Source organism: Monodelphis domestica, chromosome 2 (genome assembly GCF_027887165.1).
Source record: "Monodelphis domestica isolate mMonDom1 chromosome 2, mMonDom1.pri, whole genome shotgun sequence".
Taxonomy (NCBI): Eukaryota; Metazoa; Chordata; class Mammalia; order Didelphimorphia; family Didelphidae; genus Monodelphis; species Monodelphis domestica.
The window spans coordinates 274211870-274228589 of record NC_077228.1 but is presented as its reverse complement, the minus strand read 5'-3'; the positions used below and the strand labels follow the sequence as shown (position 1 = coordinate 274228589).

Below are 16720 nucleotides of genomic sequence, written 5' to 3'. Positions count from 1 at the left end.
TAAGGCTTTTATTATATTATTATATAAGGGGAAAGGGGGCTGGGAAGATTGGCCCTGAAGAAGTGTGTAAGGTAGAGGAAGGTCACTGGAAGCTAAGGAAGGGTGAGATTAGTTGGCCTGGAGCCTGGTCCTATTTATCACACCAACAATTTTCATTATTCACACTTCATCAAGTTAAGGGTCATAGTCCAGGTTACCAGACAAGAGACAGTGGTTTGCTATTTCCTTTTTCAGCTCATCTTACAGATGGGGAAACTAAGGCAAACAAGTTTAAGTGACTTGTGTAACCGTGAAAAATATGGGTTTCAAGACTTTTTTTTTTTACATTAGCAATCTTTTATTTTTTGATGCTCCAAATATAATAGAATACACATAATAGAATGCAAAAACATTTAATACAAATTGATTTAAAGTGCTAAGTGTTCTGAATATCATAAAAAACAAATGCATTCTCTATATTCTCTACTCAAATATTGATGCTTTTTTAGCCCCTTTAAGCCTATGGCAGGGAAAATAGAAGAAAATTAAACCAGTAAATATGAGTCAGAGACAACCTATTGTTGATATGATAAACTTAAAAATATAAGCACCTATCAGGCCTTTAGTTGTCTTTTGGGATAGTCTCTGAATTCTCTTGATTAAAATACCACTGGTTTAGGTTCTGTGTGCCTTGAGAATCTTCCCAGACTTCTTGGTTAGTCAAAGCAGCTTCTTTACTGAACTACTTTCCTGTCAAAACTATAAAAATAATTTTTAGTGTCTTGATTTAAATAAAAAATAAGTGGTCGCCATGGGGAAAATTCCCAAATATGAAAATACCTAAGTTAGCTGGGTTTTATGGAGATTTTAATTAATACAAATGAAGGAATTAAGGAAAGGGAGAGAGAGAGAGAATAAGAGAAAATAGTATGAAGGCCTAGGCCAAATGACCTAGGCCTGAGTCTTAAGAGAGACTAGTCAGTCTTTAATCACTCACCACAAGACCATCCTAAAGCAAAACTCTAGTCCTTCACTGAAATCCTCAACTCCTGAACTGAGTTCAGAGACCCAGATCCTCCAACTAATTCCAAACTCCAACTAAATTCAGAGAGTGAGCTCCTTTAAAAGAGAAATTTCTGTTATGTCACCTCCCCTAAATTTTCTTATCTACCAAGCACAGTAGAGTTTTTCCCCAGGACTGACCATTCTTAGTTCACATCTTCTTTTGTTATCACCTTTTCTGAGTAGACTAAAACTTCACACCTCTTGCCTTTTGTAAGTTGCTTGACCTTTTTACTGATTAATTTAACCTTTATAGGTACTTAGCACTCTTTTGTATTAGATCTAAAAATAGACCTAGCTTAGGGTTTTTGCTTCACTGTAAGTATGAGTTGGGGACTTTTCACTGTTCAGTAAGGAATTTTACAACTTTATCTTCCCCTAAGGCACTGTCTGAGCAGGGTGGAGTAATTTTAAAGTTCACAATACATTCCTGATCAAGTACCTCCATTTGTTACAATAGGGGAATAGCTTCACCAAATCTTCAAAGGTACAGTCTGAGCAGTTTTAAGATTCACACTTGCCTAAGATAACACAGCTAGTAAGTGTCTGAGGCTAGATTTGGGGGTTTTCTCTTTCTTTTAATATTTTTATTTATTTATTACCAATGTTATAACAAATTTCCACATAAGTTTTCCCAATTTACATGATCTAACTTATTTCCCTCCCTCCCTTCCCTTTCCCCTTCCAATGCTGATGGGTGATTTGATCTAGGTTATACATATATTATCATGTAAAACATATTTTCATATTGTTCATTTTAAATGAGTAATTATATAAAACCAAAACCCCAAACCATAAATCTAACTAAACAAGTGATAAATCTTGTTTTCATCTGAATTCCTACTCCAGCATTTCTTCCCCTGCAGGTAGGTAGCATTCTTTGTCATAAACCTTTCAGAATTGTCCTGGATCTTTATTCTGCTGAGAGTAGCCAAGACTTTCCTAGTTGATCATCCCACAATATTGCTGTTACTGTATACAGTATTCTCCTGGTTCTGCTTATTTCATTCTATATCAGTTCACGTAAGTCTTTCTAGTTCTTTCTTAAATCATTCGGTTCATCATTCCTTACAGTGCAATAGTATTCCATCCCCATCATGTTCCATAATATGTTGTCATTCCCCAATTGATGGATATCCCTTTAATTTCCAATTCTTTGCTATCACAAAAAAAGAAGCTATAAATATGTTCCCCATTTTGGGGGGTTTTCTCAGCAAAAATGTTGGAGTGATTTGCCATTTCCTTCTCCAGCTCAGTTTACAGCTGAGGAAACTGAAGCCAACAGAGTAAAGTGACTTGTCCAGGGTCACACAAGTAATACATGTCCAAGGCCAAATTTGGAAACTGACTCCAGGCCCATCATTCTATCCACTGCATCTGGCACTGCAGAAAGCCAAAAATAATATCAGTACTCATTGGGAGAAGGGAATAAGGGAACTAGCTGAGAGAACAGAGAAAGGGAGTTTGCAGCTGCCCTCCTGTAATTCATTCTGCAGGAAGGGGTTGGGTCCATTGGGAAACCAAATTCTGAAATCAAGTCTCTAGCAGGCAGGTTTGCAAAAACCTGTCGATCCTCATCCCACATGTGAGATAGGAATCTACCTCTTTATGCCTCCGAAAGTACTTGAAATTATTAAATAGTTGCTCAATTCTGTCCTGGTTTCAGAAATTCCTTTACTTCTGTGGACACCTGAAGGGCTGGTTCCTCCCCTGCCTGTCACTTTCCCTGGCAAGTCTTCTCTGTTTGACATCCCAGGTCCTCCTGCCCAATATGGAGTGGAGTTCTTGGAATCAGAGAGTCTTGGGAAGCTTGGATTTGCAGCCAGGTGGCATAGGTGGCACAGTGGATGGAGTCAGAAAGACCTGAGTTCAATTCTGACCTCAGATATTTGCTAGCTGGTGACTCTGGATGAGTCACCTATTTGCCTCAGTTCCTCATCTATAATATGAGCCAGCGAAGGAAATGGCAAGCCACTCCAATATCCTGGCCAAGAAAACCCCAAATGCGGTTACAAAGAGTCAGACACAACTGAAAATGACTGAATAACCAATTCAGGTTTAAGTGGCTAAAATCAAGATGAAAAAAGTTGATCCACATGAGAAAACTAGCCCAAATTGAATAAGAAAAAACAAAGTAGCTATCTATCACCTAACTGGAGATATGAATAAGAGAGTCTAGTCTAGATTGTTCAGGCAGCTTATGTGCCCGCTGGGCATCAGAGTGATCCAGGCAGAAATATGATGTCTAATGCCTTCTGAGCTCCCACCACCACCACCATTCTGGTCTAGATCCAAGAACTGAGAAATACAAGAGAATGTCAGATTTGAAAGAGGGCTCAGTGGAAATTTGGCACGGTTCCATTTTACAAAGCAGAGATTTAAGACTCATAAAGGGGAAATGACCTTCCTGAGGTCACACAGTCTCTTAGGAGAGTCACAAGTAGAACCTAAGATTCCTATGTCCAAATTATAGTTTTCTTTCCAATATTCCACAATGCCTCTCTCCTTCCTTTCCTTTTCCCCTTTCCTGAGTCTGTGTATCTCTGTATCACTTTTAGAATTGGTGATCTAAAGTAGAATTTATGTGCCGTTAGAATTGAAAGACACAGGGCAGCTGGGTGGCTCCATGGATTGAGAGCCAAGCCTAGAGTCGGGAAGTTTTGGGTTCAAATCCGACTTCAGATACTTCCTAGTTGTGTGACTCTGGGCAAGTCCCTTGGCTCCCATTACCTAACCCTTACTATTCTGCTTTAGAACCAATACATAGCATTGATTCTAAGAGTGAAGGTAAGGGTTTAACAACAACAAAAAGAATTGAAAGGGACCTTTGAAATCTAGTCGTAGGATCATAGAAATCTAGTACAGTCTTAAGATCCTAGATACAGAGCTGGAAGGGACTCTAGAAAGTCATTAAGTCTAACTTGCTCAATTTTATAAATGATGAAACTGAAATGCAGTGATTTATTCATAAGGGCACAGCCCATATCTCATCTCCCAGTCTGGTGTTTTCTACAGTATTTTTGTTCTTCAGTCATTTCCAACTCTTCATTCGCTTCATTTGGACCTCGTTTCTTGGCCAAGATACTGGAGTGGTTTGCCGTTTTCCTTACCTACCTCATTTTACAGATGAAGAACCTAAGGCCAACAGGCTGAAGTGACTTGGCCAGAATCACACAGCTAGTATCTGAGGCCAGAACTGAGTCTTTCCGAGTCCAAGTCCAGTGCTCTATCCACCGAACCACCGAGCTGCCTCTTTTCTCCATTGCACCATGGCACTGTTTCTTGCCCTCCCTCTCTCACTAGGGTTTAGTTGGCCAATATGGGGAGAAACAGGCCAATCTAATCTATGCTCAAGGCTCCCCAAATGCAGGAAGCTGATCCTGCTGGGCAGTTTTCATCAAATCTGACCCCAAAACACAACTAACTAGATATAAATGATTTCCTTGTCTTCTTCCCTCTGTGTGCTTGCAACTCTGAAGAGAAGGTCTAGAAGCAGCAATGAGAGTTAGAACAGAAACTGAAAACCTAATTCCCAGATCCACTACCAGGCCACCGGATTGCTGCCTGCAGGAAGCCAGCCATGGAGGATGTCACAACATGGAAGGGAGAGACCTATGAGGGAAGATAGATATAGGGGACAGAGGAGAGCAAGGCTAAGTCTAATGGGAAACAGGAACCACACATGGTACTGGTGTGGGGTACGGTCATCCTTTTTTATATTTAACCTTTACCTTCTATCTTAGAATTAATATTATGTATTGGTTCTAAGGCAGAAGAGTGGTAAGGGCTAGGCAATGGAGGTTGAGTGACTTGCCCAGGGTCACACAGCTAGGAAGTATCTGAGGCCAGATTTGAATTCAGGATCTCCTGTCTCCAGGCCTGGCTTTCTATGCACTCCAGTTATAGTTATTAAAGATTTGGTGTGTTTCTTGTTGCCTTGAAGTTATTGGAATGGCACCTTTGTGTCAAAAACAGCTACACCACTATTGTTCCTTCCACTATCACATTTCTTTAACCACCTACAGAAATGTCCAGATTTCCTCCATCCTTATAAAGCCTTCTTCTGACCATGCCATACTTTCTAGTTCTCGTTCTGTATCTCTTCCTTTCCCAGCCTAAACTCCATCCTCTTCCCCCCCACCCCCACACACAAATGACCTCTTCCCTGCTAAATCTAACGACCCTTTTAAAAGTCTTCAGCGTATTTGACTTATTGGACTCTTTTTAAGTTTTGACCCTGTCCACCACTCCCTCCCTCCCTGCAGACATTCTCTCCTTTCTTGGTTTCTATGATAGTGATCTTTTTGGTTTTCCTCCTTCCTGTTAGCCCCCCTCAGGCTCATTTGCTTGATCATCTTCTTCCTTCCACCCTTTAAGTCTAGATGTTTCCCAGGGTGCTCTTCTGGCTCCTCTTTTCTTCTGTCCTTAGACCCCTTCCCCAAATGATCTTAACAGCTTATATAGATATGATTATTATATTTATGCAGATGATCCCCCCCAAAATTCAGTGCTAATCTCTTTTCAGAACTCCATCCAGCTCTACATTATTACCTAAATTTTCCATCATCACATGCAATTCAGCTAGTTCAAAATGGGAACTGAATATATGGGGAGGGAGTTGGTAAGAGACAGTGAGGAATGGGGAATCTAGGTGGCTCAATGGATAGAGAGGCAAGACCAGAGATGAGAGGTCCTGGGTTCAAATCTGCCCACAGACACTGCCTGATTGGGTGACCCTGGGCAATTCATGTTACCCTGAATGATAGATACTAAGACAGAAGATAAAGGGTTAAAAAAGATTCTAGGGGGCAACTGGATGGCTCAGCAGATGAAGAGCCAGGCCTAAAGATAGAAGGTCCTAGTTTCAAATCTGGCCTCAGATACTTCCTAGATGTATGAACCTGGGTAAATCATTTGACCCCCATTGCCTAGCCTTTACCACTCTTCTGCTTTGGAACCAATACCTAGGTATTGATTCTAAGACAGAAGGTAAGGGTTAAAAAAATGTTATAAACTTAGGGGCAGTTAGGTGGCTCAGTGAATAGAGCCAGGCTTGGAGTCGGGAGGTCCTGGGTTCCAATCTGACCCCAGACACTTCCTAGCTGTGTCTCTAGGCAAGTCACTTAACCCTATTTGCCTGACCCTTGTCCTTCTGTCTTAGAGTTGTTACTAAGACAGAAAGTAAGAGTATAAAGAAAATATTTCATGGCTATCATTGTTGACTTGGGCTACATGACTGGTCCACCTGCTCACACATATCGTGAATGATGGCTTTTACACTTCCTCCACTTTTCACAGACAAGTCATTGCTGTTAATATGCTGCAACCTACTTACATGCATTGTGGAGGTCTCCATTGCCCTTTGAGTTGCCTGTAGATCAAAGCTCATTCTTTGGAGTTCACCATGCTCTAAGAGTCACAACCATGGAGCATCACCAGGAAAATATTGCTGTTGAAAAGATGGGCTTTGAGGACAGGGAACAGTTTAGGATCACTGAAAGTGCTGGGTAATACCCCAAAGTGAACCAGCCCAATGTCTTCCCATTTTGCCCCTCTGAGGTGATTTGTCTAGGATACGTGAGCTCGTGGTCCTCCTTCTTGCACTGTTTCAGCTAAGCTGGCCCAGAACTAACTGTTCCCAAAGCCAGTATGACTCTCATCTTCTGCCTGCCTATTTGTTCATGAGTTTCTCCCTTAGCCTTTCCCAGCTGTCCTTCCTCCTCATCTCTCCTCTTTAGAATCCCAGTGCCACGTTCAGCTCAGGAGTTAGTTACCTCCTAGTGTTCTCGATCACCTGAAATGACCTTGCATTTATTGAAATATAGATAGATGATAGATTTTATCCCTCACAGTAAAATATGACCTCCTTGAGGGCAGAGACTATTTTATGTTTTGGTTTTTTATCGCCAGCATCTAGCAGAGATAAGGAACAGAAAGCAAATATGTAGATATAGATAAAGATAAAGATATAGGTTTATAGAGATAGACAATGTACAAATACAACAACATAAATCAAGTTTATATGGAAAGGATAATTTTATATATGTATTTTATACGCATATATGTTGTGTATGAAAATATCTGTATATTTTGTATGTATGTTCAACATGAGTTTTTATATGTACATATAAAATATATATAGCTATATTGCATGAAAGTACTGGTATAAGCTATTACAGACTATTTAGTTTACTGCCTGGGGGGAAAGAAGGGAGGGAAAGAATCTGAATTGCAAAACAGTTGTTTTTATAAGTAATTGAAAAGGAAAAAAATAAAATCAACAAAAAAGCATATATATATTGATATATATACACATATACATAAACACACATACACATACAGCTGGGTGCCACCATGGATAAAACACTGGACCTGGAGTCAGAAAGACTCATCTTCATGAGTTCAAATTTAGCTCAGATACTTACTTAGCTGTGTGACCCTAGATAAGTCACATGGCCCTTTTTGCCTCAATTTCCTCACCTGTAAAATGAGCTGAGAAGGAAACGGCTAACCACTCAAGTATCTTTGCCAAGAAAACCCCAAATGGGGTCACAAAGAGTCAGATGTGACTGAAAAATGACTGAAGGACTGTAAGACATATGCATATAAAATTATCCTTTTTGTATAAATTTTGTGACTTCTCATAAGTCACACAGGCTCCATAATGCCAATTGAGTCATCTGTAGTATATATTCTATAGGATATGTATTTTCAATATATGTATAATGTGTGTGTATATAAAATTATCCTTTCTGGATAAACTTCACTTTTGAGGCTAAACATGAGTCATGCAGGTTCAGTGATGCCAATTAAATCATCTATGGTTACAAGAAAACATGTTCTTTTGATTTATTCCCAATTCTTAATGGATTGGTAGTCTTGTATATTGAATACTTTTTTCCAAGGAATTAAGCTGATCACGAATTATTTCCTATAGCATATCACATCTTCACAATCAGATTCCTGAATAAAAATATCCAGAATCCAAGATTCTGCATGTTTATTGCATGTTGATGCAAAGTAAAAACTAAAACTCAACCTTAAAGGATTTTGTCCTAACAAAGTACCTTTCACATGTGGGAAGATCGTATGAAATTCTTTGATAGCTACAACTACAGAGTAACTTTGTTCCAAAATGCTCTTATTTTCATCAATAAAGGAATAAAATAGAGGAGAAAACCCTAAAAAGGGTCATGAAGAATCAGACACGATTAAAAAACAATTGAACAAATTGTAGTATCTGATGGTGATGGAATACTATTGTGCTCAAAGGAATAATGAACTGGAACAACCTCCAGGAATTGATGCAGAGTGAAAGGAACAGAACAAGGAGAACATTGTACACAGAGACTGATATACTCTGGCACAATCGAATGTAATAGATTTCTCTACTAGCAACAATGTAATAAGCCAGGACAATTCTGAAGGACTTATGAGAAAGAACACTATCCACACCCAGAGAAAGAACTGTGGGAGTAGAAATGCAGAAGAAAAACATATGATGGAACATGTAGTTCAATATGGATATGATTAGGGTTTTGATGTTAAAAGATCACTCTACTGCAAATATGAATAATATGTAAATAGGCTTTGAACCATGATACATGTACAACCCCATGGAATTGCTTGTCCGCTGTTAAATTTATTTGTGGTTGGACTTGAATATTTAAATTGTTGGTCACCAGGGATTTAATTTCTAAATCCTAAAATGAGTTACTAAAGTAAAATGGAATTTATGGTAGTTTATTTTATAAATAGAGGGAAGAGATTAAGGGAGAGAGAAAATTCCAGCTTCCTCTGAGCCAGGTAGAAATTCTAAGGCCCTAATCAGAGAAAAGGAGTCTCAAAATGATGGGCCTTTCTTGGAGGTTCACACCTCCAGAAAGGGCAAGGAACTAAGTCAACCTTTACACTCACCACGGTGACCATCTAAAAGGAAAGCATTCTAAGGCCTCCTGCAGGAGCTCCTCCAGGGGTCTAGTTCCACAGCCAAGTCTCTTCACTCAAGTCTGAGTCTGTCTTCGAGTCTCTCCTCAAGTGTCTGATGATTCTTCCAGTTTCTCCTCTGAGTGACTCTTCTTCACTCCAAGCCCAAGTGACTGTCCAACTCTGAGTGACTGAAGATCTATATTCTTGTGTCCCTCTGTTTTCTCTATTTAAAGATCTTTTTCTCTTGTGTCACCTCCCCTAAAATTTACATCTACCAATCACAGCAGATGCTCCTCTCCAGGACTGCCCACTCAATGTATGAAATGGATGTTCACACCTTTTTAAGTTAGTTATACCTTTTGTGGTTAGTTAACATCTTTTTTGGTTAGTTTACCTTTTATAGTTAGTTAACACCTTTTTGTAGTTAAAATGGGTAGATATACTTTAAATACTGAATTAACACTTTTGGGGATTAAGATCTAAAAATAGACAGGGAATTATTATAATTTAATCTTCACAATAAAGGAAGAACTAAGTACCTTCATTGTTACAATCAGGAGATAGCTAAATCCAATCTCACACAGCTCAGGGAGGGAGGAGGGTAGAGGGGTGGGGAAAATCTTGAATCATGTAACCAAGGAAAATATTCTAAATTTTTAAAATATTAAAGAAAATAAAAAATAATATAAAGGACATAAATAGCACAAGAATTTAATTCAGATGGCAAACATTGCAAATAAAAAGAGATTTCAGTAGTAAAAGCATGGTCTGTCCCTATCTACAAATATGTGCTTCTTCCCTACATGCAGTGAAGGAGCTAAAGCATCCTAGGCAACCTTGTATGTGAAGAAAGTTTCCCTCAGCTCATGGGTATTAGGGTAGAGGAAACTCTGAAAGTCTTTCTCTTAGGTACTAATGATACTCTAATCTCTCTGGGGATCTATTGGTTTGGGCAGATGATCTCAACTTGGTTAAATTTATCCAGATCCTACCTGGACTTCTTGTTCCTTCTCTCCTTCAAGCTTTAGCCTCCCCACTCTTATTTCTACTTCTAAATTCACCTACCTGTTCATGACCCAGGGCTCCACAGATGGGGCTTCATAGCCACTGACACCAATGGCCTCTTCATTTCCCTACTCTGGAATTCCTTTCTCTTTCTTTCCCATTTATTAAACACCCTTTAAAGTCCTCCACTTTGTTGAACATTCCACTCCCCACCACCAATATTCTTGCCTGGTAGCATCAGCAAACTCTCCAATCAGGTGTGCAACCTCCTGGAAATATAGTCCAGAGAACTCCCAACTCCCAAGAATTGTGTGAAATGAAACAGGCTCACTTATTTTTTTTATTTTTATTTTTTTAAATAAAAAGTATTCTATTACAAGCTGGGCCCCTCAGGAGCTCACAGAGACCAGGGTGAAATGGAACAGGGCCACCCCTGGACATACGATCATGACCTGACTGAGCCATTCAACACAGATCTAGTCTAGCTTGGGAACAAGGAGGTGAGAGGAGGGAGGATGAGGAGGAGGGATGGGGCAAGAATTGAATTCTCCAGATGGGGTAATGGGGTCAGCAGATGAGTCCCGGTGTCTGAGTTGTGGGGGGTATATGCATGTGGGGGTGGGGGGTATCCCAATGATGCTCAGAATGTTTCCCAAACCCCAAATTGTTCACAAACCCATTGTACCCTCTAAGTGGGAGAGTCAGGTTGGCAGTTTAGAGTTAACTTGCTGTCCAGGAGATTCACGACTCAAGGGAAGTTTTCCAGAGCCTGGCAATGTGGCCCTGTGAGCTGGCTGCTGCCCACCTGCTGCCTTTGCTGCCAAATACAAGGCAGGCCCTCCCCTCCCTGGGGGAGCCTAATGGCCAGGCCCCTCAGAGAACCCACTGTGCAGATCGAAAGCAGAATTTCTTTCCTCCTCTCCTGAGAGTCTTGTGGTATTGACTGGCATCTAAGCTGCTACCCAGACGTGGCCAAGCTTATGACAGGGCATATGATAACCTGAAGATCCAGGGTTTAAGTGGTTGCAGGCCTCTTGAAAGGCTCCTGTCTCTGTTAGGTCTGTATGTCCCCTCCATGGTCCAGAGGCCACTGCAGGGCTAGCTTTCCATCACCAACCTTGCCTCATGACTCCAAGCCTGAGCTGCCAGGGGTGGTGTAGCACTGGAGAGTCTCTCTCCCAGAATGGGTCTTTGGAGGACATCCCTGGGGTCTTGACAGTGGGAGTGGTCCAAGAGGCCCAGCCCCCCTACATTCTCACACAAGATGCCCAAGGTTCTGGCAGATGCACACACAGGCTCCTCTGTGGTTTGGAGTAGAGAAGAGTAAGATGAAAAGGAATGTGTTTCCTGACATGAAAAGGGGGTGAGGTGAGAGGGAAGGGCAATGGGATGGCCTCTGTTTTCCATTCATAAATCATTGGGCTGCTGGGCCTTCTTGATTTCCTCGGCTAGAACCTTCCTCAGCATCAGATAAGCCTCGTCCAAGTCGTCATTGATGATGATCAAATCAAACAGGTTGGGCTCCTTGCTGCTCTCCATGTCAGCAACGGCTGCAGTCAGCCTCTTCTGCAGGCTCTCCTCTGTTTCGGTCTTCCTGTCTCTCAGTCGCTTTTCCAAAATGTCCAGGGATGGTGCCTGGATGGAAATATAGATGGGCCGTAGCTCCATCTTCTTGATGTTTCTCACTCCTTGCAGGTCTATATCCAACACACAGATCCGGTTCATCACCTGCACAGCCTGCACTGCAGCTTTGCTTGTCCCGTACATGTTTCCTGAGAATTCAGCATGCTCAATGAATTTGCCAGCATCGATGTCTCTCTGCATCTCCTCCCTGGTCACAAAGTGATAATCTTTGCCATTTTCTTCTCCAGGCCTAGGGTTCCTTGTGGTATGGGAAACGCTGAAACCAAAAATGTTGCCATATTCTTGCAAAAGTTTTTTCAACAAGGTGCTTTTTCCAGCACCTGATGGTCCACTGAGGACAACTGGCCTTGGTCCTGTCATCCCACATGTCAGTTCCATCAGCAGATTCTTTATCAGCCTCAACCCTAGTAGAAGTGCTTCTTACAGGAGGTTCCACTCCAAGTGTGTCCCTTCACTCCAAGTGTGACTGTGTGTGTCTCTGTTTCCACTTTTAAAGACCTTTTTCTCTTGTGTCACCTCCCCTAAATTTTTACGTCTACCAATCACAGCTGATGCTCCACTCCAGAACTGCCCACTCTTTCACACATGGGTCAGAGACCTCCCATTCAATGTATGAAATGGGTGTTCACACCTTTTTGTGGCTGAAATCCAAAATGGGTAGATCTCCACACTCAACTTTAAGTACTGTGATTACACTTTGGGGATTAAGATCTAAAAATAGACAGGGGATTACAATTTAATCTTCATAATGAAGGAAGAGCTAAGTACCTTCATTGTGTCAATCAGGGAGAGTAAAATCCAATCCTCACAGAAACATGTCTTTTTTTAATTTTAAAACCTTTATCTTCCGTCTTAAAATAAATACTATGTATTAGTTCCAAAGCAGGAGAGCAGTAAGGACTAGGCAATGGGGGTTAAGTGACTTGCCCAAAGTCACACAGCTAGGAAGTATCTGAGGTCACATTTGAACCCAGATGCTCCTCTCTCTAGGCCTGGCTCTCAAACCACTGAACCATCTAGCTGTCTCTTTTTTTCCCTCTAATATTCATTATCCAATTTTACCTTCTTAATCACCTCCTATGAAAATTTTTTTAAATGTCCAATATTATGCAGGGTGGAAAGAGTGCTCACCTGGTCTTGACACTAGGGAATATCCCTACTAGTCAAAGACTCATAGACTCTCAGAGCTGAAAGGGACCTGCCCAGACTCTAACCTAATTATTTTCCAGGTATGGAAACATCAATTCAGTGGGTGGTTAGGGAATCCGACTGAAGTCTTAGAGCTAGTTATCAGCAGAAAAGGAATCACTTGGGTTTCAAGACAAAATAACAAATAAGTAAATTGCATCTCTTGGCTCCTAGCCCAGGGTTCAGTTTCCCTTCTGCAGTGCTTTGCAGCTTTCCAAGTATTATGTACATTCTCTCATTTCATTGAAATGCCCTAGTAATCAAGAGAAACAGGGTAGGGAGAATCCTTCCCATTTCAGATGAGGAATCTGTATTAATTAAGGCTGTGGCTCTGCCCTTCTTCCAAGCAGTCATTTTCTACTTGGAGAGGAGGCAACGTTTCTTTTTCTTTTTTTAAATGCTGGTGATTTATGTGTATTTATTTTACAATCCTGAGATTTTGCGAAAATTATCCACAGTTTCAATTAACTTTTCAGTTGATTTTCTGATATTTTCTACAAATACCATCATGCCATGAGCAAACACAAATAGTTTAATTACTTTTTTGTCCATTTTGATTCCTTCAATTTCTTTTTCTTCTCTTACTGCTATTGTTAGCATTTCTAATACTGTGTTAAATAATATTGGTGATAATGGGCACCCTTGTTTCACTACTGATCTTATTGGTAAGGCATCTGTCTAGCTTCTCCTCATTGCAAATAATACTTACTGATGGTTTTCCGTAGATGCTTCATATCATTTTAAGAAAAAATCCATCTATTCCTATGCTTTCCAGTGTTTTTGATAGGAATGTGTTGTATTTTGTCAAAAGCTTTTTCTGGGCTTTCTTTTCTTACCTACTGAGATAATTATGTGGGTTTTGCTACTTTTGTTACTGATATAATCAATTATGTTGATAATTTTCCTTATGTTAAACCAAACCTGCATTGCTGATATGAGTCTTGTTTACACAATGTATTATCTTTGTAACATACTGTTGTAGCCTCCTAGTTAGTATTTTGTTTAGGATTTTTGCATCCATGTTCATTAATGATATTGGTCTATAATTTTCATTCTTTTTTTGTTCTTGTTCTTCCTGGCTTAGGTATTAGCACCATATTTGTTTCATAAAAGGAGTTTAGTAAAACTTCTTAACTGTTATTTCAAATACTTTTGTTAATATTGGAATTAGTTGGTGTTTAAATGTTTGGTAGAATTCACTTGTAAATCCATTTGGTCCTAATGCTTTTTTCTTAGGAAGTTAATTAATAGCTTATTTGATTTCTTTTTCTAAAATAGGATTATTTAGATATTCTATTTCCTCTTCTAGACAGTTTATTTATTTAACAATATTCTTCTCTTTCTCTTTCATTGTTAAATTTGTTTTCACATAGTTGAGCAAAATAACTCCTAATAGTTGCTTTAATTTCATTTTCTTTGGTGGTATATTTACTTTTTCCATCTTTATTGCAAGTGATTTGCTTTTCTCCTCTTTTATTTTTTATTAGATTGACCAATAGTTAAACAATTTTGTTGTTGCTTTTTTCACAAAATCAACTCCTAGATTTATTTATTAATTCAATGCTTTTCTTATATTCAACTTTATTGATCTCAACTTTAATTTTTAGGATTTCTAATTTGGTGTTTGGTTGGGAATTTTTTAATTTATTCTTTTTCTAGTTTTTAAATTTTCATTTCCAGTTCATTAATCTTTTTCCCTTTTATTTTATTAATATAAGCAGTTAGAGAGATATGGCTGAGTATGAAGTGTGAACACTAAGGGAGTTCACAAGTCACTTGCTAAAATGGGTGATAATTCCAGAAAATGGGTGATAACTCAGTTAGTCAAAAACTTGTGAATTCTTTTAAGAGTTCACACTCACAGACACTATTCAGTCAGGAAACTGTGAACCTTTTTGATGAGAAATTGAACTTCAGAAGGTGAGAACTGGTTCCCACAAACACTGCCCCCTGGGCAGTGCTAGTGTGACAGAGGCTGGCACTAAAGAAAAAGTGCCAGGTTGAAGAGTATGTGAAACTGATCACCTCATGGGGGATGGGCCCCAAGGGATTGGAATCTTGAGGAGAAGACTGGCTGGTAGAGGAATTGGTCTCCCAGTCTTGAGAAGCTGAAGAGAGAAAGTAGAAAAAGACTTTCTCCTGAGGGTTACCCACTTTTCCTACTGGTGATTGGAAATCTTCCCCCCCGCCCCCCGCCAACATTTCCCAATTGAAAAGACTATCAAAGAAGAAATCTGAGAAAGACATTTTAAATCTCTGTCCGACTTTACTTCAGCTCTTGTTGCCCTGAGTCTGAACTGTGGCCAAGGGGCCAAACCCAGAGTGAGTCAACCTGACTTTCTCTCCAGGGGCTCGGGCTGCCAAAGTCTGAATTCCCCCCAAACTTGAGGAGGGAGGAAAAGGGTTTTAGATGGAGATAGGGACCCCTTTTTCCCACTTTCCTTTCTCATTCTTTCCCTGCTAGTTATTCTTTGTTAACCTCTGATTGAGTTGACATTAAAATAGTTATCTGTTCCCCAGCCTGTGAATCAAGTGTGAGTGAACAGATCAAGGAGAGACCCTTTGGTTTTGTGAATTTTAGATTTTCTATACCCTGATTAGTTTTTAAAATCCTAACAAACAAGAATGTAAACACCCCTACTTAAGGATTAAGTGTTGAGGAGGTATGGCCTATGACAGACATGTGCTAGCAAGTGACAAATAAGAAAGCAACTGACAGACCCCCTAGGCTATCCTAAGTCAAGCTTAAGCTACCATTGGTACATGTGAGATGGAGGAAGTAATGTAAAAAAGAGGCTCTTGCTCTCTCCAGGCTCTCTTTGGTGGCAGAGGCATTGAACTCTGGGGCTCTTGTGGAGACGTGGCTCTTGCTCTGGCTGGTGTGGCTCATTGCAATGTACTGGGCATCCTGGCAGTTTGGCAGGTTGCGGCTTGCCAGTGAGGTAACTGGGAGAAGCTCTGTAGCATGGGTTAGGTGAGGCATCTTCCCTGAGTGATCTGGCCGAGTGTTTAGGCTGATTCCTTTTTCCTTTACCTCCTAAAACACTATCCACCTAGGAGACCCCTCATCTTGGAGAAGGCCTCGTGGCTGAGTTCTCTGAACTTTCCTTGGCTTAAGCTAGGCCGAAGAAATCTTATACACCTTTTTCTCTCTTCTTCTTCTTAATTCCTTTCCTCTATATTAATTAAACCACCATAAAATTCCCAAAATGACTTGAGTATTGTATTGGGATTTGAATTAATCCCTGGTGACCACTAGTATAATATATTCAGTCAAACCCCCCTAAATTTACCCCTTACAGTCTCCAGTAGTGGAAGGGGGACAAGAGAGAATCTGGGAGAGCAACCTTAGCTAAGAAGGGAAGGCAGAAGAGGGGAAATCTTCAAACCCACTCTTCTCTCTCTGAGCCAACCCTAAACATCTCCTGTCTCCCCTGAACGCCGCTTTGAGAAGGGGGGTATCCACTTTTTCCCCTTCTCTATACTGAAAGACTGAACCCCTTGGCTACAACTTAACAACCCCTTGAATACACTAGACAATTTGGAAGCTGTGATTGGTCCCTGTGAAAAGGGGAAGAGACAAGAACCCAGTATAAAAAGCCTGGAATTTCTGGGCCTAAAGGAGGAAGTCCTCTCCAAGAAGGAAGTCAGCTTAAAGAAGGAGTTGGACTTCAAGAAGGAAGTCAGCTTCAAGAAGAAGGTTGGCCTAAGGAAGAAAATCAGCTTAAAGAATCACCTTCAGCTCTAGTGATTATCTTGACCTACCTCTTAGAGGGAACTTGGGGGAGTGGATAACTGGCTTTCCCTTCCTGTCTTCTAGAGAGAGTTTAATTAGGTTGAAAGTCAACAAGTCCTGGCTGAGTGTGTTCATGTCTTCTCTACCCTTTTGTATTTCTCTACTTTCACTCTTTCC

The 16720-nt window shown here is 40.3% G+C and overlaps 1 protein-coding gene across 1 annotated transcript; it reads right to left on the bottom strand.

The window, feature by feature from the left end:
* Window positions 1-11336: 11336 nt before the first annotated feature.
* On the bottom strand, window positions 11337-12008 carry LOC100028883 (guanylate kinase-like). The gene has a single exon (XM_056814844.1). It carries the CDS (start codon window positions 11995-11997, stop codon window positions 11383-11385), a length of 615 nt encoding a protein of 204 aa, XP_056670822.1. The 5' UTR covers window positions 11998-12008; the 3' UTR covers window positions 11337-11382.
* Window positions 12009-16720: the final 4712 nt, after the last annotated feature.

What these genes read in the sequence shown, in the direction of transcription:
- LOC100028883 (XM_056814844.1), bottom strand. Translation starts at nt 11,997, where the DNA reads ATGGAACTGACATGTGGGATGACAGGACCAAGGCCAGTTGTCCTCAGT.